The sequence below is a fragment of the Marmota monax genome, unplaced genomic scaffold, assembly GCF_021218885.2.
Source record: "Marmota monax isolate L192 unplaced genomic scaffold, Marmota_monax_Labrador192_F-V1.1 WCK01_AAM20220418_F8-fsc00012, whole genome shotgun sequence".
NCBI lineage: Eukaryota > Metazoa > Chordata > Mammalia > Rodentia > Sciuridae > Marmota > Marmota monax.
The window spans coordinates 31,015,161-31,043,149 of record NW_026695227.1 but is presented as its reverse complement, the minus strand read 5'-3'; the positions used below and the strand labels follow the sequence as shown (position 1 = coordinate 31,043,149).

Sequence of the window (27,989 nt, the reverse complement as noted above, 5' to 3'; positions counted from 1 at the left end):
GAAACCCAGTTTATTAGACCAGAGGCATGCGTCACCCAGCCCTGCCTGCTGTTCCCCTATCCAGTGTACACTTCTTGGCCTTGCTACTGCTTCCCTCGGGGCAGGTCAAATCTCTAAGAAACACTCCAGCTCCAGGCCAATGCACAGGTGACCTGCACACAGATCTTGTTCTGGGATTGGAGACCAAGAGACAGCTGGGCAGAGAAGGCCTGGAAATGGGTTGGTGCTCTGGCCTAGAAGGAGTGCCTGGTTGAGGGGGTAGGGGCAGGCCCTTTACCTCACTTGTCTCTCATTAAGGTAGGGAGGGACAGAAGAGCAGAGCTTTCAAATTCTCTTCTAGGCCTGCCTCTTTCCTCCCACTACTAAACCCTGCCTCATCAGAAAATGTAGGTGGTTGGCTTGGGCATAAGGTGAGGGAACAGGACTGGGTCACTGACCAAGGACCTCAGCTTTTCTACCTGTGGACATCCACTGCCCCAGCTGTGGGAGTCACCAATCCCCACCTCCCTCTGTGTCTGACACTGTTGGCTTAATATCCAGCCCAGCTCTCCATTCCCTGGGTGGAGGCTACCTCTGTAGCAACCTCTTGCCTGGGGAGGCCACAGTCAGTCAAGCAAAGGGCATTGGGATAGGTGGAGCAGGGGAAGGGAATGTTAAGGCTACAGGGAGGGCAGAGGTGCCCAGGTTGGGGGGAAAGGGTGAGGCCAGAACGAGGCAGAGCTTGTGATTCACAGCTTCCTTTATGTCGCCACCGAGACAGAGCGAAGGTTACAATGCGCGTGTCGTCTCCTTGTGCTTCTCAGAGGGATGTGTGTACACAGTACAGACACCAGGGGAGAGAGTCCAACTCTTTATACAGGCGAAGGCATTCAAAGACTGGGAAGGGGGGGATAAACACAGAAGGGGGAACTTTGGGTAGGAGGATGGATCTCAAGAGACAAGAGGGAATGGGTGAAGACAGACAGGGTTAGAGGAAAGTATATACAGAGATATAGCAATATAGAGTCTGTATCATATAGAAATAGAAAATGCAGATGAGGTTGTTGAAAGAAGCAAATGAAGCTGGGGCAGAGGACTTGGGAGAGTTCCATAAGAAAATTTATGGATGTGGCCCTCTGCAAGGGCCTCTGGGAGAGGGACCAGTGAGGTCAGGCACCAGTGCCCCTCTCCCTGAGCTGGAAGCTAACCAGCCAGGTCTTCCATGGGATGTAGAGGAAGGCTACCTCTTGGGATTTCTCTCCAGCAGCTTTGGGGTGGGGTTGAACTTGTAAGTATCAGGATGTGGCCTACAGCACCAGGGCCACATCTTGTCCCCATCTCCACTTCTTTAGGGGATCCCCCACCTGCTAGAGATTCCATATTATGTGAGGGAGTGAGGCTGGGGTTCTAGTTCCTGCCTGGAAACTCGGGGAATAACTGGGCTGAGAGGGTCTCTTAAGGCTGGGGAAGCCCTCCCACTAGCCCTTCCCCTTAAGTACATTCTCTGATTTGGGGCCAAATTCCAGACCCCAAGGATCCCCTCCACCCCTCAATAGGAGGGGGCTTTGGTGACTGGAGGCAGCAGAATGTAGGCAGACACTCAGGATGACAGACAGCCAGACAGACAAGAATTTAGGCTGGGAGCTAGGGGAGGCAGCATGGAGCAGAGAGGGGGCAGCCCAAGGTCCTTTGCCCCTTTCTCTCAGGTTTTTAGATTAGTTTAATTTTGTTAAAATAAAAAGAATGGGATAAGAGGCAGGGAGAGGACGCTATAGTCAACACCCTTCCTCATCAGAGACAAGAGGAAAGGACTGCCCCAGAAGTGTGGGTGAGTCTCCAGGACAGATGCGGAGGCAGCTAGGGGGCCCCTTGCTCTCCTAGCCCTCCCCGCCTAGGCGTTTGGTAGAGTGGCCTGCGCTCAGCAGGTAAAGTCCTCAAACGTGCCTCGGGCCGGATGGTGAGGTAGGATGTTGGCAGCGTAAGTCATCCCGGCAGGGTGGCCCCGGAGGCTCTCGCACGGGTTCTAGGGAAAGGGGCAAAACAGGAAGTGGTTACGGGAAGGGCCATAAGTTGCTACAGGTGCTGTGGAGGCAAAGGAGGGGTGATGGCTCTGGGCGGTGGGGGAAGGGAAGGCCTGGAGGGCGCCTCCTTGCTCGCTCCTCACGTGTCTTTTGACGTCATCCAGGCTGAGGGCCACGCCCTTGTCTGCACTGCTCCTCTTGGCCTCCTTCTGGCACTTCCCTCTTCGGCACAATTTGTGCTTTATAACCTACGAGGGGTGGGGTGGGGTGGGCGGGCTGGAACCCCGCCTCTCGCCTGGCTCCCACCCTACCCCGCCCCCTTACCTCATAGGCGTAGTCAAAGAGCTCCAGCACCGTGAGGATGCTGGCCCCGATGAAAAGCCCCATCTGACCCCCGATGTCACCTGCGGGGTGGGGTGGTGGAGTAGGAAGGGAGTAGGAGCGGGGTCAGAGAGTCAGGACTTGGTGAGGGCAGTAGGGCTTGGAGTGGGGCAGGCCAGCCATATTCTCAAAGGGAGTGGCAGCCTTCATGCAGAAGGATCACAAAGCCATATTCTGGCAGGATTTTTATTTTCTTCTCCATGCTTTTCTGTCTTTTCCTACTTTTCTAATATAAACAGGTATTATTCAGGAAAAAGAATTGTTTACAAAAACACACCAACACTCTTAGTGTCTGGATCAATTTCAGAGGCATATGAAATAGTTTGCACCTCCACCCCTACCCCTCCCTTATACCCACGGGCTTGTCTTTTCCACTTTGCCCTAAGAGAAGGCTCAACTACCTTCCCCCACTACATATCAAGACAACAGGGTTTGGGGAAAAGCACCTGAAGATGGGATGAGTTAGCACCCTGCTTTGAGTAGTAGGGAGCCACGCCATGCCTGTGGTATGGGAAGGGGACAGGTATCATGAGCAGCTCACCCAGGAGCCCTGCAATCTCATAGGCCTTCTTCTGCTCAATGGTCTCATAGTTGAGGACTTCAAAGAAAATGTCCAACACGAGGATGTTCTCCCTGCATAAAGATTGGGGGAGAAGACCTAAGTCATATCTCTACCCTTTACTAGCTAGGAAACCTTACAAGTTACCCTCTCCAAACCTGTTTCCATGTCCATAAGATGAGATGCTGATGGAGATACCTGCCTTTTGTAATTATTATGAGGATTAAATTAAATGGCATATAAGAAAAGATGCTCTATGTACTGGCAAGTGTGATATGATCTTAGTTACAGAAATGAGGATGAATACAGAGGATAAAACAAGGAGGGAGGAAAAAGGGGTGTTTCCATTGCTTATTCTGGCTTGATCTTCCCTCCATCTCCACTCCACACTCTCACTCTCATACTCTGATAACTCTTGGACCATCCTCAGATTATCTTAGCTCCTTCTTGCCTGCTGGTCCCCCATCAAAGCCCATTCTTACCTTCCACAGTCCCTGCCCAAGAGCCTTTCCCTGTACAGTAGATCCCTTACCCTATGTACTGTTCAGACTTGTTGAACTTCTTGGCCAGGTACTTGGCTGAGGCTTTGCTGGGGATCTTAACCATGGACAGCTCCTTGCCATATCGGGTCAGGTTGCAGGGCATTTCACATACGCAGTACTCCTGGTCCTTCTCCACCAGGAAGTCTGTACCCAGCCAGGTGAGAGGCATTGATTGAGTTTCCCAGCATGAACATCCTGGTCCTGCCCAAAGGAACCCTGCCACCCACCCCCCTTTTCCTGATCTGCTCTTCACCTTGGTCTTGTGACTGCTCTGTGCTGATGATCCTCACCCAGCCTTTGCGTGAGTATTTCTAAATCCTATATGTCATTCCATGAGGACCCTTTAGGGTCAACCAGCTGAAGTGCTGATGAAAGAATGTAAAGGCCCCTCCCAGGTGATCTCCATTTATTTTTCATAGGGGTTTCTGAAGATACTATTCTTAGCTTTAAAATCAGATACATGTAAGGGTGCAACGTGGTGCAGTAGTTACTGGAAGCTTCTGGAGTTTGGTCTGAAAACCCTGTGCATATGGCTGGTAGCACCTCCTTCCCTTTCTGTGACTACCCCAGGGTAGGGGCACTCACCCAGGGCAGGATCTGCACACTCCTTATACTGCTCTGGAGTGCAGTATGGTGCATCCCCTACAGAGAAGAGAAGACAGTGGGCAGGATGGAGATTAGGGGGCATGAGATGGTAGTGGCATATAAGGTGGAAGATGGATAGGATGGGACAGTAGGATTAGCCAGTCCCCAGTGTGACCTGGAAATGACCCTCCATGATAGTCCATCCTTCCTAGACCCTTTCACCCACTTTTTTTGGAAAAGGCTGGAACTGAGATTGGAGAGATAAGAGCTAGAGGGCAAAGAATGCAGTAGGCTAGAGAGATTGATATAGATGGGGAGCAGGTGAGGGGCAAGCCCCCAGGATTGTGCTTGAAGACTTGGTGCCTGACCTGGCATGTGTACCATGCGGCAGTTGCAGTTTTCCACCAGATAACGTGTCTCACAGTCAATGCGGCAGGCAGTGATGCTGTAGGAGTCGAAGAAATCCGAGTCCATGGTAACAGCTTTGCAGGTGCCCCAGGGTGGGGGCAGGTAGATGAGCTGCTGGGAGAGCCGGGGAGCTGGGGGAATGTGATGACTTCTCCCTGAGTCACCTTGTACTTCTTTGACAAGATGCAGAACTCAGGAGTTCTGCCCCTCTCCCTCCGCAGCCCATGAAGTTTTGCAGTTTGTAGAATATACCCATTCATTAGATCATTCATGTTTCTAACTATCCCAATTACCACAAAGGTCCTGCCTCACCTGTTCCTCCCATTATTGACCACCACCACTCCATCTTGACCCCTCAACACCCCACCCTAGGACCAGCCTTCAATGGCTCTCTCACCCGCTGCTCCTGGCAGGCCACAAAGGTCTGGAAGCCTGGGGCCACACCAAAGCCCAGCTGGTCGATGAAAGGAGGTTCATCCTGACTGTGTATCTGTACTTTGATTCCCGCTTCAAAGGATGTCTCGTCTATGGGAATGAGGGGTATGTGAGTTGAGAGGGCTTCTGAGTTCCTATCCCCTTCAGAGCTGAGGACATCCTGCCTCTCCTGGGAATAAGCACAGTGTCTATTTGGTAGGTAAGCTCTCTATGGGGTCCTAGGCTACCCCTAGCTGCTTTCTGGGTTTACCAGCTCCATGCTGTTGCAATGACCCCCGCCTCCTACATGCTTCTTTTCTTACCTGGTGTTTGCTATACATCTTGGTGTTTCACATTCTTTTTCCTAAAATGTCACTGTTTCAGATACTCTTCATTTCTCCTCCTCCCTTTTTTCCCTTCTCCCCATCTCTCTCTGCCCCACGGCCCCCTGAGACCAGACAAGCAGGCAGCCCAAGAAGAGAGGGAGTTATTTATAGAGTGAGTGGCGGCCGCTGATGGAAGAGGATGGCTGGTTACCTTGGAGAGTAACTGAGCCAGGAAGGGGGAGCGAGGGAAATGTGAGTGTGGGATGTCAGGTAAAGTCAGAGATACAGATGGTGAGATCCTTGGAGGAAGGGGAAGGACCCTGTGCCCTGCGCCCTAGTGGAGGCTGGGGCCAGGAAGTATGGGGAGTATGAGGGGTGCAACATACCAGTCTCTCCCCATACAGGTAAGTACTCGTCCTGCTGGATGTCCAGCATGATCTCCAGCCCATTGCCTGTCCCACCCTTCATGGTCTTCAGCCGGGGCCGCCCATCTCTACCCGAGTTGAATGTGTAGCACTTTCCATACCGTGTGAAGACCTGGTGGGGGGAGAATAGAGAGTCTGAGAGTCCTGCCAGTACCTACTACCAACTGAGGAGTGTCCCCAAACAACCCCCATCCCAGCTGGAATCCCAACACCCTCCAGGAACAGTTCCTCCTATGTAGCCCATTCTCCATTTGTCCCCTTCTGCCATCTATTCTCCACCCTTCTTTTCCCTGCTCTGTGCAGTGGGAAGCTAACCTTTGTGGGGTACATGGCCTGAGCTCCTTTTCCACCTGAATGGGCTTCAGTTAGGCTTGGTCAATGAGAACCACAAGTAAGGGATAAGAAGAAGGCAGGAGGAGAGAGGACTGGGGTACTGATCTTTCCCCATCCCTCACCCCTCTGTAATGCTTCCAGTGGCTTAGACCTTCCGTGACTATAAATCCTGCAAGGAAGGATGGAACTGTTTCCTTTTATGGCCCTTTAGCCTAGAAGTGATAACAACTTCCCACTATTGGTAGCTGCCTCAGCCCTCTTATTGGTTTTCTTTCTTTCTTTTCCTCTGTGTATGTTTGTGCATGTGCGTGTGTGTGTGTGGTGCTGGGGATTGAACCCAGGGCTTTGTGCATGAGAGGCAAGCACTCTACCAACTGAGCTATATCCCCAACCTTATTGGTTTTCTTAATCCTTCCCACAGCTCCATAAACAGTCTCTTTATTAAAGTCTTTTCAATGTGTAGCACTTGAACCATCAAGTGGCAATTTTTTTTCTGTTTAGGATTCTGCCATGTACACCTCCATCACCAGGATCTTCTCATTGCCAGATCCTTAGGGCCTTCTGAGATAGATCTTCTTTTCTTCTGGATTTCACCCCAGACATTAGAAATCCTGTTCTCCCCAAGACATGCCCCCAAACCCAAGACCGCCAAACCAAAGCTTTTCTGTTTCCTCTAGCCATCAGCCCCCTATGTCCATCACTGTCCTATTTATTATCATTAGAACCTGAAAGCCCCAGTTACCATGCTAAGGACCATGGTCACCCAGCACTCAGGACTAAGCCCCAAGGCATGGCATATTGGCAATGCTCTTATAGAGCTATGAGGGCCTTAGAAGAAATCTCAGCCCTGGGAGCTCCTGACTCCTCATCCCCTTACAACCTTTTTCATACCTCTGATTACACAGATGTGGAAAGTAGAGTGGCCTCCCTGAATGTTACCATAAATTGGATGGGTGTTCTTTTACTACTGCTGGATGGTGACAAAGTCCACAAAGTGAGTCACAAAGATTCAGAGAAGGCCCAAGAAGGGGTAGACAAGAGTGTCAGGCCAGATTCCAGCAGCAGGTCTAGTGGGGGTCACTAGAAAATAGTCTTTGCCCCTTCCTCATATAGCCTCTGTCACCTCTTCCAGAAGAGAGAACATGTTGCTCTCCCCCATTTTGTGGGTGAGATCTAATGATAAAGCACAGAGAGAATTATGAGGGCTCCTCATTCCCCAACTCTGCCACCAGCTCTTGTGACACGAAGCTACAAGCTCTTAGCTGGACACACATGCACATACCTTGATTGAGGTGACTTGGGAGCCCCAACCTTGCCTGGCTGAGAGGGCAGGGTTACAGAGCAATGGATCCCTGCTGCCACCTGGTGGTTTTGGATAAGAAGTGTCTGCTCTACCCCTGGGCTCCCAGGAGAGAGGTTGACTCTTTTCTTGTCCCAGTCCTGTATCTCCTGGACTTCCTGAGGTCAAGTGGCCAAAACATCAAGGTCCCCTATGTGTGTTCAGTCATTACATAGTCTGAGATGGCACCCACCTGCTCTTACACTAGGGAGGAGGTGGGGAATCAGGGATAAGAGTGTGGGGGAGGAAAAGCCAGGTATCTTATCTGTAACCTGGAGAAGCCAGAGAAGAGTTAAGTCAGAAAGAACTGGAAGATGGCTGGAGAGTCAGAGGGCAGAAATGGCAGTGTGGCAGGTGGTCCCTCATCAGGGAAGGCCCCAGACTTCTGGGTGGGAGGTCCAAGGGGGAAGCTAACTCTCAGTGAGAGCTTCTTCTGGGAAGAACGTCCCTGCCACTTAGAACAGAGAGGAAGGGGTTTAATTTAGAGGTGACCTGTTATTCTCTCTCTCTCTCTCTCTCTCTCTGAAACACACACACACACACACACACACACACAGTGGGTGGAGGATGGGCTTCCATAGAAGCACAGAAGACCAAGTAAGGATGCAATTAAGGAGGAAGATGCTGACAAGTGGTTCAGCGGGTGGAGATGGGGGCTGCCTCCACCCCTCTACCAACTCCTCACCACCCACTTCTGCACCTCCAGAGGTCAGATGGCTCCTTCCCCAGCATAAGTCCAGGGGTGATAATCAAAATAGCTAGATATAGCCACCCACCAACAGATCAAATGTTGTCCTCACAGAGCAAGGTGTGGGCACTGCTAGACCATGAAGGGGTCTGGGGAAGGGCAAGTGAGGCTGGAGGATATTCAGGAAAATATCAGGGGCCTCAGGGCACCAGCTAATTACTGACTAGGACAAGTATATTTCAAGATTCTAACAGGAAGAGCAGTACTGGTGTGGACCTGGGAATATTTCCAGTTCCAGACCCTGGACTCCCAAGTGAGCTCTGGCCCAGATGGGAGCACTGCACAGATACCAGCCTCAGCCCCAGGAGGTGACAGTCAAGGAGAGCCATAGCAGACAATCTCAGGGTGTTATGCTAGGCATGGACCCCCACTCACCACAGAGAAGTTGTGAGGGCCACAGGGCCCCCCGCGGTAGGAGCAATAGAGCAGCATGTCCTCCAGCCGGTGGCAGGAGCGATTGTAGAAACGGTGAAGATTAAAGGGCTCCTCAGAAAAAGCCTCTGGCCCAGGTGGAGCAAGGGGCACCCCAGGATCATCACTTTCATCCAGCCCCAGCATGGGGGCCAGGTAGAGCAAGTCAGGATAGCTGAGCTGGGACAGCCGCACAGCATTGGTGTTGCAGAGGGTGACGGCTGGGAAGGCCAGCTCTGTGGTGGCCACTTCGTCTAGCAGGGTCACATGAGGGTAGCTGAGGTAATAAGCAACACGGTCCCCTACCTGGCACAGGAAGGCACCCAATGCCAGGACAAAGGCCACAGCCCACAAAGCCTGCCTTGGCCCTGGACCCCCTTCCACAAAGACATGGCTGGCACCATGGAGGGTGCAGCTATTGGCAAAGGCCACCAAATCCACGGGTGAATCCCCCTTGATGGCCTCGTTCCTTGATGCATCCTTTTCCTTCTCTTTCTCCTCTTCGGATTCTGAGCTGTTCCGCTGTTGCTGGTGGTGATGATGGGGACCCCAGACATCTCCCAAGGACCCTGGGACTTCCTCTCCAGAGGAGAATGACACAGAGCAGAAGATCTGGATTGGCATCTTCTCCAGGGACTTTCTGACACCAGAGGATTGGCAGAAGGAAAGAGGGAGGTGCCAGAGGAAAGGAGATATGACCCCAGGCAGGGTCCGGAGGGGCCAGCCACTTAGTCCTTCAGCTAGTTCTGCACTGCCTGGCTGGCTGTCCTTTCTCACTGGGGCCTCTGTGGCAGTGTAGCTAAGCTGGGCGGAGCATGGAGAGGAGGACCAGCTTGCCCAACCAGGGAAGGCTAATGAATAATTGATGGCAGTGAGAAAGGAAGGCTGATAGACAGGAGGGGAGCACGAGCCCCTTTCCTGTCACTGGCTCCAGCAGGACCTAGAGGGTTAAGACAGAGTGGAAACCCTGGAAAAGCCTAGGGCTGGAGCTCTTGATATCCCCTCCCCAGGTGAGGTGGGACCCAGCACAGTCCTTTGTTCCCACTGCAGGATGATCTCAGCTGGTAACAGTCCCCACCCTCCCTCAGGACACACATGCATGCTCTCTCACCCTCCAGTCTATTCCCCAGCATGTCTCTCACTTTCCCCATTCCAATTCTGGCTCTCTCCCTTATTGTCCCAAGTCCAGTTATTCCTCTGGAATATCCAAGCTTCTCATGCTCTGTAGATATTCTCTCAGACTTCTACTTCCTCTCTAATTCCCTTTGACCCATAATTTCCCCCCATTTCATTGATCCCCTATTCTCTCAATCTACCCTTAAACCCAGTTCCTCTCTAATCAATCCTTTGATCCTCAGTTACCTTCCAGTCACTGTCCTGATCCCAGTTTACTTATTCCCAAGCCCCCAATTTCCCTGTCATCACCCCCTTAACCCCAAATTCCCTCCAGCTAGTACTGGACCCCCTTTATCCCTTGACCTCCAGCTCTACTTTAGGCCAGCACCCCTCCCCCATGCTGAATTGCACTTAGGTCCCTTTCCTTCTCCTACCCCATTTTGTGGATTGTGGGGCTAACTCAGGTTCCATTAGCAGAAGTCTCTCCCTGACCACAGACTCATTTGTGGCCACTTCCCGGCACTGGAGGAAGGTATCCTCTCTCTTGCAGCTGAAAAGCTTGCTGGCAGATCATCACTATATTCCCAGCTTGCCCACCCCAAAACAGTACAGAAGAGGGGTTCCAGGAGTTCTCTAGTGCATGGAAAAAATTGAGATCAATGCAGAGATAGAGGGTCTTGGGTCAGGTAGGGAGTTTTGGGAAACAACCTACAAACCCTCAGCCTTGCAGATTCCTAATCCCTCTATCTCTGAGGTGCCCTCTTCCCCCAATCCGCTGGCCCCTCTATGCTCTGATTACCCAGGGCCACTGGTTGAGGAACTTGAGCCTCGGGCCTAGTCTCCAGGGCCAAGAAGGTGACCTGAGGGAAGGGTAGGGAGGGAGAGAGAGAGAGACAGCAGATTAACCCTTCCTCTTCGGGGCCAGAGGAGGAGCAGTGGGAGCTAGACAGGTCTACCTGGGAGTTCCCATTCCTTAACTATCTAATAGCCTCTTCCCCATTTGCCAGATGGCCCCTGGAGTGAGTTGGGGATGGGAGGCAGGTTTCCAAGCTATAGCAGAATTGACTATTGTGCAACCTTTGGCCTTAGCTTTGTTGCCAGGGACACAGAGGCCCCAGAAGAGGAGGCTTGAGGTCTGGCCCCTCTCCAGTTTTATGACACTGTCCTCTGACTGACCTCAAACTCTTTTTCCTAAACAATAGCCTCCTAAGTGACCTCCCTGCCTCTCAACAGTTTCTCCCTGTTTTTAGTCCATGCTATGGACTAGACTAATAGACTCTGACTATTCTCTTGCTTAAAGACCTTCTTTCACTCCCCAGTGCCTCTTGGTAAAATTCACTCCCCCAGGTGGACCTACAAAGCTGACAGTAAAGCTTCAGCCTTACTTTCTACCACTGTCCCTCCACCTCAGCCCACATCCACCCATCATGACCTTTCCCAGACCACACTAAGCTTATCTGCAGTCCCGTGTCTTCCCTGGACTCCATCTGGAGAGTTTCTACTTATTTTCCTTTCTTTTCCTATCCAGAAAGGATCTCAGTATATTGCCATGTGGGCCCTGAACTGGACTCAAGCCATTCTCCTGCCTCAGCTTCCCAAGAATTTGGGATTACAGGCACAAAGCACTGTACCTGGCTTCCTACTCCTTTTTCAAGACCTGCTTATATGTTACCTCCTCCAAGAAGCCTTCTCTGACTCTACAGGGATTAGTTAGTACCTGCCAAGGGAATAAACAGAAGGGTCAAGTTCTGCTCAGGGCCCATCTGGCATGCATAGTGATCAGGAGCTCCTTGAGAGCAGAGCCTATGAAGAGTAAAAGATCAAGACTCAGAGACCATGCAGAGGAACAGGAAGTGAGAAAAGACCAAGGACACCAGAGTAATCAAAGATAAGTCACTGCAGAGAGGAAGAGAGAGACACCCCCCCCCCCCCACACACACACACCTTCAGCTGTTGTCCTCAGGTTTCTCCTATATGGATTCATGGGCTGCTTTTCTGTTTCCTGCTCTGTGGGCATTTTCTTCCTGCCTGCCAGACCTTCGCTCTCAGAGGGCAAACTCTTCCTGCCTTGCATCTTCTCAGGAAGTGTTTCAGGGGTAAGTGGATTTTGGGGGGAGGCTGAGGCTTGGGCTGGGAAAGTTGCAGCTGCCCATATGTTCCTTGACCACTAGAGGGCATTGTCCCCTTCCTTGAGATGTCCTGGAAGAGGATATAGATTGGACTTCCAGAGGGAGGAAACTAAGGCAGGAGAGCTTCCAGCTTGGGGCTTCACCAGAATGGAGGCCAGAAAGACACAGTTCAGCCTCCAAGGACTGTGAGTTTGGTCTAACTGTATACATTTTCCCAACACCAACAAGAAGATTCACCACACACTCCTGCACATTGCTACACAAATGCACACCCAGCTGCTTCCTCCTCCATACTCGGTATTCTTGTTCTTCTAAGGTTCTCTCTCACCCTAACCTTAACCAAGGAGACAAAGCCAAAGTTTTACAGGAAAGGAGAGGTGAGGAAATTGTCAGGGGGCATACCCAAACCCCAGGCAACACAAAGGGCCCCAGGAGAGGTGCTCAATTGTGCACGAGCACACCCACCCACCCACATACACACACAGAGAGCTACACTCAATTCTGAACTCTCTGTCCAAGGTTGTGTCCTTTCCCTATATCACTCCTTATCAGTACTCTTCAGCTGTGTGTGACAACGAAGTGGTTTCTGACTTACTATGTCTTTTTCTGAATTTCTTTCCCTCCCTGTCTCCCCCTCCCCTCCCTCCCTCCCTCTCTCTCTCTCTCCCTCTCTCTCCCCCCCCCCCCCTCTCTCTCTCTCTCTCTCTCTCTCTCTATATATATATATATATATATATATATATATATATATATATATATATGGTAGATCTTGGTGTTGGTGTTGGGAAAAGGTATACAGTCATACCAAACTCACAGCCCTTGGAGGCTGAACTGTGTCTGTCTGGTCTTCCTTCTGGTGAGGCCCCAACATATATATATATTGGAGATTAAACCCAGGGACACTTAACCACTAAGCCACATCCCCAGCCCTTATTACATTTTTTTCTATATTTATGTAGTTGTTGATGGACTTTTATTTTATTTATTTATAAGCAGTGCTGAGAATTGAACCCAGTGCTTCATACATTCTAGGGAAGCACCCACCACTAAGTCATGACCCCAGCCCCCACTAGCCCTTTTTATTTTTATGTTTTTAGTATTTTTGTAGTTGTAGATGGACAGAATGCCTTTATTTTATTTATTTTTATGTGTTGCTGAGGCTTGAACCCAGTGCCTCACACGTGCTAGGCAAGTGCTCTGCCACTGAACTACAGCCCCAGACCAGCCCTTTTTATTTTGAGACAGAGTCTCACTAAATTGCTGAGGCTGGCTTTAAACTTGTGATCCTCCTGCCTCAGCCTCCTGAACTACTGAAATTATAGGTATATGCCAACATACCCAGCTTCTTTCTGATCTGTGCAGTGTTTCAGAGTATTCAACTGACATTTCTTGGGGCTTCACCAGAATGGAAGATTGGTAGATTGTATAGATCCTTATACAATCTACCAAAGAAGTTGGTTGAGTAACTTCATAACTTTTGGACAAGTGAGGAAGCTGAGCCACAGAAACCAGTTCAAGTCTCATGACAACAAGTAATGGGCTTAATATTAGAATTAGGTCACCTCTCTCTAAATTCCTTCCTTCTTCATTTACTCATTGATATAATGGGCCCACATCCTGCCTGCATGGAGCTCACTGTCTAATGAGAGAGATATCAGTTTAAAAAGTCACAAATATAAATATTTAATTGAAAACTATGATAAATACAATAAATATAATTATGTAGTTCAATGAGGCAAAGAATAGAGGGACCTGACCCAGACTGCGGAAATCAAGGAAAGCTTCTCTAAGAGTGATATTTGAATTGCAAGCTAAAGAATAAAGAAGGGGCCGGGGGTTCCAAAAGGAAAATGGAATGTGTACAAAGGCCTCAGGAAAAGATAGCTGAGAGGAGGCAAGTGTATCTGGAGAACTGGGTTGAAGCAGGCAGCACTCAGATCATGCAGGTCTTTAAGGTAAGGATTCTGGTCCAATAACAATGGAGGACCTCCCTATGGAGATATCAAACAATCAAAGCTGTGTTTTAAAAAGACAGTTCTGGAAGCTGAGTAGAAGAGCCAGAGGGGCTGCTGAAGACTCATTAGGAAACTATTGCAGGGGTCCAGTGAGATGGATTTGAGGGGTGGTGTGGAACAGAGTGGCAGAGGGGAGATATTTAGGAGGCAAAACTGTCGGATCTTGTCAAGACTTGGCAGGTCCTACCAAGGCAGGTAAGGGAGACAGAGAGTAGGAGTTTATGTACCTGAAACAGTGAGGTGGCTTACTAGACTGATCAGGGACAAGATAAAGGACCTGTTTGAGAGATAAGAAGACAAGTTTAGTTTTGCACATGCTGGTTTTGAGAAACCTTGAGGACATCCAAATAGAGAGATTAAGTGGAAAATTGGCCATTGGGGCTGATGCTAGGAAGGGAGAATTGGACTGAGACATATATTTGGCAGTTGTCAGTATGTAAAAGATAATTGGAGTCATGAGTGAAGATGAGACTGCCCAAGAATAGAATAAAAAGTTTTTAAAAAATAGAAAAAAGGACTTATTTGGCAACATTCACTAAAGCTAAATAGAATCATAGCTTATAACTTAACCAGTTCTACAGCCAAAAGAAGTGAGTGTAGGGCTGGGGATGTGGCTCAAGCGATAGCGCGCTCGCCTGGCATGCGTGCGGCCCGGGTTCGATCCTCAGCACCACATACAAACAAAGATGTTGTGTCCGCCGAAAACTAGAAAATAAATATTAAAAAGAAAAATAAAAAAAAAAAAAAGAAAAAAAAAAAAAAAAAGAAGTGAGTGTATATGTCAACCAAAAAACATAAACAAGTGTGTTCACAATAGCTTCATTAATAAGAGCCCCAAACTGCTAACAACCCAAACTATAGAAAGCATAAATAAATTGTGGTGTATACATATAATGAGATATTACACAGTGTTTAAAAAGAGCCAATTTTTGCTACACACAACATGACTAAATCTCAGGCATAATGATGAGCAAAAACAGACACACAAAAGAGTAGATACTGGAAGTCTGGGGTTGTGGCTGAGCAGGAGAGCACTCGTCTAGCACGTGCAAGGCACTGGGTTCAATCCTCAGCACCACAAAATAAATAAATAAATATATTGTGTCCAACTACAACTAAAAAAAATTTAAAAGAGTAGATATTGGATGGAGATACATATACTCCAAGAAGCTCAAGAATAAATGAAACATCTATCCTGATAGAATAGTGGCTAACTCTTGTGGGTTGGTATTGACTAGAAAAGGGCCTGAAGGAACTTTCTGGCATGAATGTAAATACACACCAACATAATTTGTAGATGTTACATTGTAAGATATACTAGTGTAAAAATTCTTCAGGCTGTACTTTTACATTGATTTATCATCATCATCAAATTCATCATTATCCTCCTCATCATCATTTTGGTACTGGAAATCTAACCCAGGACTTTACTACTGAGATACATCCCCAGTCCTTTTAATTTTCTTTTTTCTTTTCTTTTTAGACAGGGTTTCTTTTTATTATTATTATTAGTTGCTCAAAACATTACAATGATCTTGACATATCATACATTTGATTCAAGTGGGGTATGAATTCTTTTTTTTCCACGTGTACAGATTGCAGTATCACATTGGTTTTACAGCCACGTAGACAGGGTTTCACTAAGTTTCTGAGGGCCTTGCTAAGTTGCTGAGGATGGCGTCAAATTTGTGATCTTCCTGCCTCAGCCTCCTTAGTTGCTGAGATTATAGGCATGAGCCACTACACCTGGAACCTCTATGATTTGAAAGAAGAAGAAAACTTGAGGCTGAGCCTTGAATAGAGACAACACTTAATTGGCAAAGAGACAGAGGAATGATTCTACGTAATAGGAAAATCAAAGTTGGTTGTCAAAAGAGTAGTTCAAAAAGAGGGTGGGGTCAACTATTTCAAATGCTATTAAATCAAGGATAAAACACTAATGGCCTTAGATAGAACCATTTAGGAGGAATGGTGGGTGAAAAGGCAGCCTGGAATAGATCAGAAAGTGAGTTGGAGATTAGGAAATGGGACCATGACCATACACATCACTTTTTAGAACTTTGTGAGGGGAAGAAGAGAGAGAGTGCAGTTGAAAGCCCTATGAGTTTGGGTTTTTATCTTAGCCCAAAGCCTAATACATAGTAAGTGCTCAATAAGTGGTAGCTGTTGTTGAAGCTTTTGTTTGTTTGAGATGGAGTCTTGCTGTATTCCCAAGCTGGTCTCAACCTCCTAGGTTCAGGTGATTCTCCTGCCTCAGTCTCCCAAATGGCTGAGACTCCAGGTGTGCCATTACACTTGACTTAGGCATCTATTTTTAAGTTGGAGTATCTTAATCATGTTTCGTTGTTGATGGGATGGTTTCACTTGAGAAGGAGGGTCTGTCTGTAGAGGATGGAGAGGCAGAATCAGTTGGATAAAGTTTCTAAAAAGGCAGAGGAGATCAGAAAAGAGTAGGATGATTTTATCTTAGATAAGATGGATGTTCCCTTGTAGGCACTGGTACCCAGAGGAAGAAGGAGATCGTGTCTGAGGCTTCTGTTTGCTCAGCAAAGTAGAAAGCAAGGTTGTCTGCTGAGTGTGAGAGAGAAGCTAGGAAGACTGACTGTTTGAGAAGAGTGGAGAAATTTACAGTAATCACTGGGGAGAGCAAGTTGACCAGAACAACACACTGAGGTTGCCAGGCAGCATTGCAAGCCCTTTTAGGGATGTTGATCATGATCATGATCGAAATGTGATATCTGCTACCCTGGTGTACAACTTCCTCCAGTAGATCCTGGCTGCCCTGGTGTCACCCTGGAAAAAGCCAGTGGTTGGGACTTGGCCAGATGGTGCAATGAAAAGTCAAAGGACTCCAAAGACTTGGCATACTCAACCCAGGGACTGGGATTCCTAGGGTCTTTTTCTCTGCATTTTTCTTTCCCTTCCTGTCTCACCACACAGCTTGAGCAGCTGGAGAGCCCAGAGCAACCTCATCCACCACATGCATTCCTGTTCCTGAATCCACATACAGGGAACTCGGATTTGGAAGATCAGAAGTCGAGGCCTCACTTTGTTATATACTGGCTGCATGGTCTTAGACAAGTCACATAACATGCCTCTGAGCCTCAGTTTTTTTTTTATCTTTCCAATGAAGATATTAAATATCTTCCTACCTTCCAGAATGATGAGTAGCAAAAGTAAAGGGAATCTGTGAAATTTGAAAGCATGGCTGAAAGAGATGATTAATTTTGCTGGTATGTGCTCTGCATACAAGAGGTTTGTCTGCACAAAAGCTTTCTCCCACAGCTCCATGCACCAAGCTGCATATGTTCTATGTACAGCCACATACATCCACTTCACATGCTAGTCTACATCTATGTTCTCCCCCAGTCATGCACATGGAGGTGCACATGTGTGTTTGTTCCCTTGGGGCACACATGCAATGAGTATGATTTGAGAAGGCTGAATTGGCTGCTGTACATGGTCAAGGCCACTGCAGCAGTCTTCCCCTGGGAAGACTTCCTAGCCTGGCACACTGATATAACACACCAACTAAAATATAAAACACTAAGCAACAAAACCCTACCTTCAGGTCCTAGGACTGTCAGCCACAAAGAAGATGTGCAGATGAGAGGGGTGGGCATGGGTGTGCTTTCCGAAAACTCATAGAATCTCCAAGAGATCACAGCTTGCCCTTCCTTTCCCCCTAGAGTGGGTATGGAGAGCCTGGAGCAGCAGAGTCTCTGTTCTCACAGTTTCTTTTCTTTCCATGGTACTGGGAATTGAACCTATGGTACTCTATCACCAAGTTACATTACCAACCCTTATTTATTTATTTTGAGACAGGGTCTCACTAAGCTGCTAAAGATTTTGCTAAGTTGCCGAAGCTGGCCTCAAACTTGAGATTTTCCTGAGTCGCTGGGATTATAGGCATATGCCACTGCACCTGGCTTGTTCTTATAGTTTTCTAAGGGAACACAGAAGTTTCATGCTCACTTTTTAAATATCCTGTGGGGAAGATGTCTGATACATGTGTTCAGGTCACTTGGCACAGCTCATCCATAATACATATTGGTTAGGGTGGGCTTGGCCAGAGTGCCCTAGAGGTTCCCTCTCCTAGAGGTTGAAAGAGAGGGTGCCCCTGGACAAAGGACACTTTAACAACTCCCTTAGGCCTCTCCTCCTCATAGGAATTTGGGTATAGAAGCTGAGAAATGAAGTCACCTGGAACTCTACCCAAAGTGGAACCCAGGATTCCTAATGTCTACTCCCATTCTTCAGCTAAGTAGGCTTCATTTCTTGTTCTTGCTGTCTCCCAGTCTCCTGGAATGCTTACCCAAAGGTCCTGACTGGGAAAGTCCTCTATCAGAGGATAGAAACTTCTGGAGCAGCCACACTCAGACAAATGAGGGAAGATTTATGCCTGAAGGGTCTGTTCAAAGGCAGGAAAATGATCCTGCCTTGCTGGAGAGAATTGGCTGGTTCATTGTTTGGGAAGGGTAGAGTGGGGCAGGCATGGGCAGTTTTATTTATTTTTTCATGGTACCAGGGATTGAACCCAGGGGCACTTTATCATTGAGCTATACTCCCAGCCCTTTTTATTTTTCATTTTCATCATTATTTTAATGAACACAGTACTTTTATTTTGTTTATTTATTTATTGTTATGTGGTGCTGGGGATGGAACCCACTGCCTCACTTGTGCTAGGCTACCACTGAGCCACAACCCCAGACCCCTATTTTACTTAAAATTTTTTTGGGGGTTGTAGATGGACAAAATACCTTTATTTTATGTATTTTTATGAGTTGCTGAGGATTGAACACAGTGCCTCATACATGCTAGGCAAGCACTTTACCACTGAGCCACAACTGCAACCCCTTACTTTTTATTTTGAGACAGGGTCTCACTAAGTGGCCCAGGCTGTCGTTGCACCTGCAAATCCTTCTGCCTCAGCCTCCCAAGTCACTGACACTACAGGCATGCGCCCTCACAATTCAGCTTCCAGCATATTCTTTAACGCTGGAATTGTCTGAGTAGCTGAGAATGGCTGGGGAAATTGGGTGGATTCCACCTGAATATTTCTAAGTCCCTGAGAGTAGAGGTTGGGTCTGCCTGTCACCACCACACCACCCCACCATAGAACCTGGCACTTAGAAGTGGCCCTGTCCATCACAGGAATGAATCCTGTGCAGCTTGACACTCCCACAATCCCAGCTCCTCACAGGAATCTTCACTCTCCCTCACATTCCCCCCGGAATTGAAATTGCTTTCCAAAAAGTTGAAGCACACTCAGAAGCAAACTCCACCCACAGCAGAATGTTCCTGACTTCTCTGCAGCCTCCCCTCTGCCTCTTGGACACACTGGGGTATAGTAGTCACACCTAAAAAGTGAGTTGTCCTCTGGCTAGGCAGCCAGAATCACTTCCCTCTGGAGCCCTCCACTTCCGTCTCTGCCTCCAGAGACACTTACTTATTTACATCAATTCTCTATTACTTTAGCCAACAGCCAGGAGATCAATTAGCTTAGAGTAGCCTCTTAGCTGATAGCAGTCTAAAAGAACTGGCTGGGGTGGGGAAGCAGGAGGAGGGGAGAAAGAAGAGGAAACTAAGTTACCCAAAGGATGTTTGTGGAAATCTGTGTGGGAAAAAGAAAGAGACACCAGCCCAGGGTCCCTGGATTCCTGCAACTGGCTCTGCTCAGCTCTTCTCCAACCCCTTCTATTCACTTCAGGCCTTCCCAGGGAGAAGAGAGAGATGGGAAGGATAGGGCAGGAGGGAATTAGTATCCACAAACTCCTAGGGCAGAGCACCTCTCCTCCACTTGAGCCTCTGCACATCTTCCCCTCCCAAATCACCCCCTTGAAAACCACGACACCCATGGGTAGGGTAGTCAGGTCCTCCTCTCTGCACTGCAGTCCAAACAGTAGCCTTTCCCCTCCACAGCTCCTACGCCCTCTGCTTAGCAAGAGAGAACAGGACCAGGTAATAAGGTTGGGCCTTTTTGAATCTTGGTCTGAGCTACTATGGGGTAGGGATGGGGGTGAGGAGTGTCAATGAAGGGCACAGCCCTGGGCCCTGACATCCCTGGCTCTGATTACTTTATTGATGACCTTTCTCTTTCCCTACGGGACCCTAGGATCACCCAACCACATAGCCTCTTGTGTCAGTATCTCGCCTCTTTAGGTGCTCCAGGAGATTCCTGCCCCCGCCCCCTGCATCCACCCCCTTTATTCCACATTTTCTCTGGAAGATTCTGCCCCTCACTCCAGGGTCCTGGGGTACTCCTCTGTCCCCTCTGGATTCTTGTCCCCCAGTTCCATGCCCTTTTAAAAAGACTGCAGTTCTTACAATACCCCCCATCCTGACAATTTGCACTGATTACCCTCGTAGTCCTCTTTCAAGGTCCAGACATGCAGTCCTGCTTCTCTCATCATCCCCACAACCCAGGCAAAATCTCTGGGTCTCAGCTGGAAGGAGGGGGGTGGCATAGGGCAGACTGGGCAACCATCTGCCAGCCCCCTCCCCTCCATGCTGCTCAGCATTCCAGCCACATCGCTGCTCCCACTGCCAGGGACAGATAAGGTGCAGCTGGAGGCTGGCACCAGCTGCGACTGTGCTCACTCCCCAGCCCCCGCCCATACACCAGCAGACATCTGCGCCCCTGGCCCCCCTCCATAGGACCCCTGCCTTGCATTGGCCTGGCTAGCCTCAAGGTGGGAAAGGAGCCTCAGACCCTGTTGCCCTGGCAACCAGACACCCCACTGGGAAGATGGCCCAGAAAGAGGGGTCCTTGTGGTTGGGCTTTCTGGCTCTTTTGGTAGCTCAGGAGGGAGCTACTGAGGCCCACCCAAAGGGATTGCTTGGGGATACTTCCCTTACTTCCCTCTACCCCCCCATTCGCAAAGGATTTCCAACTCATTTCTCCCAGATTTAGCTCAGGTTCCCCACAATTAACCACACCTGGGGGATGGACACTGGTCCAACAGTCTGTGACCCCTATTCCCTGAGATTGAGCTGGATTTCAAAGCAAATCTGGGAAAATGTTACTACAGATTCTCATCAAGGAAGCTGGGGTCTTTGGGGACCAGAGAAGATATCCTCTATTATCTCTCAAAACATTCTCCTGGAGCGAGTTCTTACTGTTTGGGTGAGTGTTGCCCTTGGAAACATCACAGAAGAGTCTGCATGTGCCCATGCATACTGTATTTTGAAAACATTTTGAGCAAGGGACCCCCAGTTAAGGCCCTCTGCTATTAAGGCTGCAGAAGATGCCAAGACAGTCTCCCCTAAACTCTGACCCTATAATCAGATGATTTCTGCCAGTGCCACACTTATTCAGAGGCTAGATTCACATCCCGATATCTGAGCCTGGCAGAGAATGGCATGAATGAGGAAACATGCTAATTATGAGACCAAGGAGAGGAGAGAGGGTGGAACACAAAGCAAAGAATGTGTGAATCCCTTAGGATTGGGGATCCAGAGAAGAAGGCCTGTCAGTCCCTTCTCACCTCGGAGATGTTAGACAGGTACTCAAAACCAGACTCCTGTTTGTGTAGAAATATCCATACAAGCAGAAGTGGTAGAGCTCTTGACATAGAAAAGGGCTGGCATTGAGGGCAACCAGAAAGGGTAGAAGGATAGGCTGAGGATTTTGGGTCCAGCCAGACCAGGGTTAGGTCTTTGATACATGGACTGAGAAACAAAAAAACTTGATCTTCCCTTACAACCCAGAATCAACAAGTGCCACAGTTGGACCTGCAGAGCGCTACCCTGTAGGTTTTTTCCTCAGGAGAAGGAAGAATTCAGATTGCTACAGGACTCTGTGAACCAATCATATCTCCATCTGACTGCTTGGAATTTTCCCCCTCAGACAACATGGACCAATTACAGTTTAGTATCTCCATTACTATGAACCAAACATCTTAGCATTGCCACTTGAAATTTTTCTGGACATGACAGACAAATGGATATTCAACTGAATACTTTCTCTGGATTAACAGTATTCCAACTTTATACCTTAACACCTTCCCAAGTCTAGTCAAGCACTTCCCTCCTATATCCAACATTATAAACCATCCAGTTGATAGGTTTTCTCTTTCCTGGTAGTCCCTTCTGTTGTATCTTGGGTATGTTGGAGAAGGGTAGGATTCTGAATTTTGCTTCCACCTTCACCTATAGTTCTAGGTTTCTTTCTTTCTTTCTTTTATAACTTTTTATTTTATTTGTTTATTTTATTGGTGCTGAGGGTCAAACCCAGGGCCTTGCACGTGCGAGGCAAGTGCTCTACTGCTGAGCCATAACCCCAGTCCAGTTCTAGGTTTCTTGTAACAAAGTTTGTGAGCTTAGGAACCCTCTGGTCTGAAGCTCTGGGAAATCTAGGACTCTCCTGTTATGAAGAAGGAAAAGAGAAGGAAGTGCTCTTGTACCTGGGCTAAGTTCCCTTTCAGCTTGGCTTAGCAAAGAATAGAGTGTGGTCATATAACCCCTGTCCAACAGGACTGACAAAGGCCCATGAAACTGGTCTGCAGAACAGGACTTAAAGAGATTGGGAAGTGCCAGGTGCAGCGCACACACATAATCCTAGCCACTCTGGGGCTGAGGCAGGAGGATTGCAAGTTCAAAGCCAGCCTCAGCAATTTAACCTGGCCTTGAGCAATTTAGAGAGACACTGTCTCAAAAGAAAAAATAAAAAAGGCTGGGGATGTGGCTCAGTGACTGAGTGCCCCTGGGTTAAATTCCCAGTACCAAACAAACAAACAAGAGAGTGGGAAGCCTGTGTAACCTCAGGAGGAAACACTACATATGATCATGGCTCTAACCTTTTTACGTAAACATATGCAGCCTATGTTTCCTTAATGCTAGAAGGAAGCAAGGAAGTCGGGGAGGAAATGGGTTGGGAGAAAGGGGAAGATCTGAGAATGGAGAATTAGGAGGAGGCATGAGAGCAGGGGATCCTGGGGAGACTGTTTTTTTGTTTTGTTTTGTTTTTTTAATTTTTTTTTTAGTTGAACATGGACACAGTACCTTTGTTTTAGTTATTTATTTATTTTATGTGGTGCTAAAGATCGAACCCAGTGCTTCACATATGCAAGGCAAGTGCTCTACCACTGAGCCACAACCTCAGCCCCCGAGCCTGGGTTTTGAAAGAGCAATGCCAGAATTGGAGGTGGACAGGAGAAATTCAGGTTCAGCAACACTAATGAGAAAAGCACACTGCACTAGTACTTAATGAGACATGAGTTCCAATCCTGAATCTGTCATTAATCAGCTAGTGAGGTTGGGCAAATTATCCTACTTCTTTGTATCTCAGACTGTGAATTTGTAAAACACAGATAATACGGTTATTTATCAAAGGGATTGGGAGAGCATAGCAAGCATTCTGAAGAGTTACAAACATTGTCCTTCCATTTGGGATTATAGTTATTTATAGATGCCTCCAGGTCCTTTGGCCTCTTTCCAGCTTCTGTGTGTATCTTTTTTTTCATTTGTTTGTTTGTTTGTTTTGGTACTTAGGATTGAACCCATGGGTGCTTTACCCTTGAACTACATCCTCAGTAGTTTGAGATAGGGTCTCACTAAATTGCCCAGGCTAACCTTAAACCTGCGATCTTCCTTCCTCAAGCTCCTCAAGCTCCTTCTAGGACTACAGATGAGTACCACTGTGCCCAGCTAGCTGTTTGGTTTTGATCTGGGAGTTTCATTATACTTCTCAGGATGGCCTCCAACTCCTAGGCTCAAGCAATCCTTTTACTTTAGCCGCTCAAGTAGCTGGGATTTCAAAAATGCAACCCCCACATCTGGCTTCTCTGTGAGGATCTTTACCCTAAAGAATATATGTGACTTGCCTAGGATAACCTAGCACATCAGATGCCAAAGTCAATTTTCTAGCACCTGAGGTACTGACCTGAGGCCATCACATCTGTGCAAGCATTTGTGGGGCATTTCCATTTTCATCCTGATTACCTCTGACTCTGGCTCTGTGGCTCTTGCTGGCAAGGGGGATACCTAACTGGACAGCTTGTGTGTGTGTGTGTGTGTGTGCACATGTGTATATGAGGTTGGGGTGAGGGTGAGAATGACACAGAGAAAATTACTTATTTCTTTTCTTCCTTTTTTGGTACTAAGGATACTAAGGAATTGAACTCAGTGGTACTTTATCACTAAGCTACCTCCCCAATCCCTTGCTAAGTTGCTGAAGGCCTGACTCACTAAGTTTCTGAGGCTGCCCTTAAACTTGCAATCCTCCTGCCTCAGCCTCCCTAGTCATTGGGATATAGGCATGAGCCACCACACCTGGACCTGTCTGGCTATTTAAAGGGAAGCTTCCCTTAATCCCCATACTTCACAATGCTCAAACTTACTGTACACTCACATCACTTTGGGACCTTTTTAGAATGCAGATTTTGATTCAGTAGGTCTGGGAAGTGGGGTGGCAAGGTACTATATTTCTTTCAAGCTCTCAGGTGACAGTTATCAGACCTCACTTTGAGTAACAAGGTTGTAACTTACCCATCACTACTCCTAACGTTGACACCCGTGGTCCAGAAGGTAAATAGTGGGCTCAGGGCCATGCCTGGCCATGTGTGCATGCGTGGTGTGTGTGAGTATATGATATTCACTGTGGGTTCTCTTTCCTGCCTTAATGGGTGCAAGGTTGTGGCTCAGGCCCTCACATGGTATAAATGTACTCCAGAAGCAAATCCCAAAACACACACTTTCTCTCCCAGAGCAGCAAGCATTGAGAGCCCTGGCCCGCTCCCTGTCTCCTCCTCCACTGAAGGCCAGGCTGACACACACCCCACAGCAGAGGACTCACCACCTTGAAGTCTTCAGCGCTGCAGACCTCCCCCCGGAAGTGGCAGGAGAGCAGCATGTCTCTAATGTCGTGTCCTGCTCGGTCATAGAACTCACGCATGTTGAAGGGCTTGGGCTTGAAGCTGCGGAAGTTGGCCTTGTCCTGCAATATCTCCAGCTGCTTTTCATCGGCCATCTGTGTGTCTGGTATCTCATACCTGGAGCCCGGGGGTGAGTGGCACATGGATCAGCACAACCACCAGTGCCCATCCCTTACTTGTGGGGGATAGCATCCAGCCCCGGGATCAGCCCTGGGCATAGATAGGCAAAGAAGGAGAGCTGGTCATGTCTAGAGGGCCTGCCACATGTAGTCTGAGAAGACAGAAGTATCTGGGCATCTCAGTACATGGGTTAGAGGAAGCATGGATAAAGTGGCAGCCATGGCTTTTATAATATAGTCTCTACCCTTTAAAGGTGGTCTGTCCTAAATGAGGAGATCAGAACACAGTGGCAGGAAGGAGGGAAAATCTCACTCCAGAGAGTACCAATGTTAACTCAGGCTGGGTAATGGTAGCACTGTTTTGGACTATCCTGGAATCAGAGATTAGGTGCCTTAATTAGGTGCTCAGCAGTGCCCCAACTTATCTGCTATGAGTGGCAGGCTTGAGGGGTGGCTAGAGGGCTGGGTTGGCTGGTTCTGTGGTAGGGTAGAGAGGCAAGCACCCTGACTAAGAGATGAATCTGCCACTGTCCTGAGATAAGAATACATATGGGGCTGGGTGTGGTGGCACACATCTGCAATCCAAGAGACTCAGGAGGCTAAAACAGGAGAATCTCAAGTTTGAGGCCAGCCTTAGCAATTTAGCAAGACCCTGTCTCAAATAAAAAATAAAAAGGATTGGGGATATAGCTCAGTGGTAAAGCATCCTTTGGTCCAATCCCCAATATAAAAAAAGAGAGAGAGAGAGCACATATGGGGCCCTTCCAGCTGTCCATTCAGAATCCCCATGTTCATAAGCAGGGCGCAAGGGTGGGTGGGAGCCACCCACCTGTTGTTGAGCAGGGCCAGCAGCTCCCCAGCATGGTACAGGTCATTTTTGGAGACTTGGCTAAAGCGGAACTCATTGAGGTTGCACAGCGTGACGGCAGGGAAGGTGAGCTGGGAGGCAGCCACCTCGTCGAGCTTGGTGACGTGGTGGTAGTGGAAGTAGTACTGCACACGCTCGGTGCACACACACAGCAGCACAGCCAGTGAGCCCAGGAAGCACAGGGCCCACAGTGCCCGCTTCAGGGACAGCCGCTCGTAGGAGAAGATGTGGGCCAGACCGTGCAGCGTTGAGCTGCTGGCGAAGGCCTGGATGCTCACCGGCTGGACGCCACCCACCTCCTCCTCCTCGGCTTTCAGTTCCATCCTTGTCTAGGGGATCCTGGTGGGGAGGACAGGGAAAAGACAGAGTCTGCTATTGTCCTGAGATAAGAGTGCACATGGTGCCCTTCCAACTGTGTCCATCCAGAATCCCCATCTCCAGAGGTCAGTGCTCCTGGGGCAGAAGACTTCCCTAGTGTTCAAGGCGAGAAGTGTCTGGCTAAGGGACCTGTCCCAGGACAAGGCTCCTCCAAATAGAGGCTTGGGGGGTCAGCTGAGGCCAAGAGAATGCTCTCCCAGGGAATCTTTCTAGGCTAGAGGAGACCCCAGATAGTCACTGAAGGGTGAGAGGGAAGTCTTGATGCTCCCAAGGAAGGCACAGGAGTTCCCTCGAGATGTGGGGTCACTCTGGGACAGGAATGTCTACCTATCCTGGAGATAAAACTCCCCCAGATAGGCTAAACCTAGGATCAGGAGCTCCTCTCCTGATCAAGGGTATCCTGGGCTCTCCCTCCCAGGAGCTAAACCTGGGCCAGAAAATCCCCAGGGTGGTGGGTATACAAGGGGAGGGGCCCAGCCTGAGTACTCACCTGGGGTGTCTCCAGTTCTTATGTAGGCGCAGGCGTGTGTGTGTGTGTGTGTGTGTGTGTGTGTCTGTCTGTCTTTGGGGTGAGGGGTGGGGGTGGCGGGTTGCCCGAGGTGGATGTATGGAGGGGGGGCGCGGTTCCCTATGACAGTCAGTTGTCCCCGCCCCGAACGCACCCCCCTCCAGTCGGGCTTCCCATTGCAGTCAGATCCCCTGCTCGGCCCCCGCCCCCTCCCTACCCTTCGACCCTCCCCAGCCGCTGGGGAAAGGTAGAGGGGAGGAGAGTCCCCGCTTCTGGGCGCTGGGGAACCCCGCGGCCAACGGCGGGGGAATAGGAAACCCACCTGAGGGGGATTCTGGAAGCCAGGAGCCGGCGGCAGGTCCTGGGGCGCGGGGCCGTATGTGGGCTCAGCGCCGAGTCGCGGAGGGGCTCATGGCCCGGAGCCGGAGCGGGCGGCCGCCGCGGCACGCCGCGCAGAACCCTGCAGGGAGCGGCCCGCCCGACCCGGCTCGGCTCTGATCTGTCCGCTCGCCCGCCCACCCGCCTGCGCGCGCTCGCTGGCTAGCTCGCCTCGGCTCGGTCCGCACGGGCTCGGCGCGGTGCGTGGTGCCGGGTGCTCTCAGCCCCGGGATCTGCAGGGATCCATCGTCCGGCCCGGAGGCGGCGGGAGGGGTGGAGGAGGGGTGAGGGTGCGCGTGCGCGCCTACGAGTGTCTGCGAGGGTGTCTCTGGGCCGGTGTGAGCGCGGGGCCCCTGGCCCGCGGAGCGGAACGCAAAGCTCCAGGCGCTGGCTTGTCCCCTCCTCCCCGCCGCTCTTGGCAACGCTGCCTCCCTCTGGTCCCGGAGCCGTCTCCTTGCCTGTGAGGTCCTATGGCCTGTTATGTGACTATGTGATGTGTGTGTGTGTGTGTGTGCGCGCGCGCGCGCGTGTGCGCGCAGGAAGGAGGGTATCTGCCCCCAGCGTCCCCCTCCCCTTGTTGTCTCCTTCGGATCGATGCTTCTGCCTCTTGCTGCTGCTTCCTCTGGTGGCACACGCACACGTGTACACACACACAAGCTCCGAGTCACACTTGACTGATTCAAGCACTTGCCCGTGTGGAGACATAGACACATTCAGACCGGAGTCATACCATGCCACTTACAGCTATACAGATACACATCACAGACGTCCACACAACCCAGAGGCCTGACCACAGGACAAGCACTCAGCGGCTTACAAGTATCCACTCACCTCTTCTTATCCCGGCTCCCCACCTACATGTGACACATAGATACATACATGCACATATGTGAACAAGCACACAGCCTTGGCCACCCAGAATCCATCCTTATAGAGCTGGCTTGTCTGGGGGCAGGGGGTATGTTTGCAGCTCCTCACTACCAAATCTCTAAAGGAGGAGCAGATGGAAGGAAGAAGAAATAGCCAGAGCTCAAGGGAATTGGAACAGAAGTAAGGAAAGGGGGAAAGGGAATGAGAGGGGTACAGGGTTGAAAAACGTGGCAAAGGGGATCTGGGCTTAGGAGTGGAGCCGA

At 49.4% G+C, this 27,989-nt stretch overlaps 1 protein-coding gene across 2 annotated transcripts; it reads right to left on the bottom strand.

Moving 5' to 3' along the window:
* Positions 1-3: 3 nt before the first annotated feature.
* On the bottom strand, positions 4-26,923 carry Asic1 (acid sensing ion channel subunit 1). Of its 2 annotated transcripts, XM_046436029.2 has the most exons (12): positions 26,801-26,923; positions 25,554-25,931; positions 24,527-24,722; positions 5,602-5,752; positions 4,873-5,000; positions 4,436-4,586; positions 4,068-4,124; positions 3,473-3,626; positions 2,923-3,014; positions 2,325-2,404; positions 2,144-2,248; positions 4-2,002 (listed from the first exon to the last, which is right to left on the bottom strand). In XM_046436029.2, the coding sequence occupies exons 2-12, from the start codon at positions 25,913-25,915 to the stop codon at positions 1,898-1,900; spliced, it is 1,581 nt and encodes a 526-aa protein (XP_046291985.1). In that variant the 5' UTR covers positions 25,916-25,931; positions 26,801-26,923; the 3' UTR covers positions 4-1,897. The 2 variants fall into 2 exon arrangements, with proteins under 2 accessions (XP_046291985.1, XP_046291983.1); XM_046436027.2 differs by lacking the exons at positions 24,527-24,722; positions 25,554-25,931; positions 26,801-26,923 and adding an exon at positions 8,436-9,416.
* Between the last annotated feature and the right edge of the window lie 1,066 nt (positions 26,924-27,989).

Bases quoted from the DNA above. Each gene is read 5' to 3' on its own strand.
- Asic1 (XM_046436027.2), bottom strand. From the start codon at position 9,095: ATGCCAATCCAGATCTTCTGCTCTGTGTCATTCTCCTCTGGAGAGGAA. The intron at 4,125-4,435 runs GTCAGGCACCAA...TCTTCTCTGTAG, and splicing joins CCGCATGGTACACATGCCAG to GGGATGCACCATACTGCACT. The intron at 3,627-4,067 runs GTGAGTGCCCCT...GGCTGGGTACAG, and splicing joins GTGTGCAGATCCTGCCCTGG to ACTTCCTGGTGGAGAAGGAC.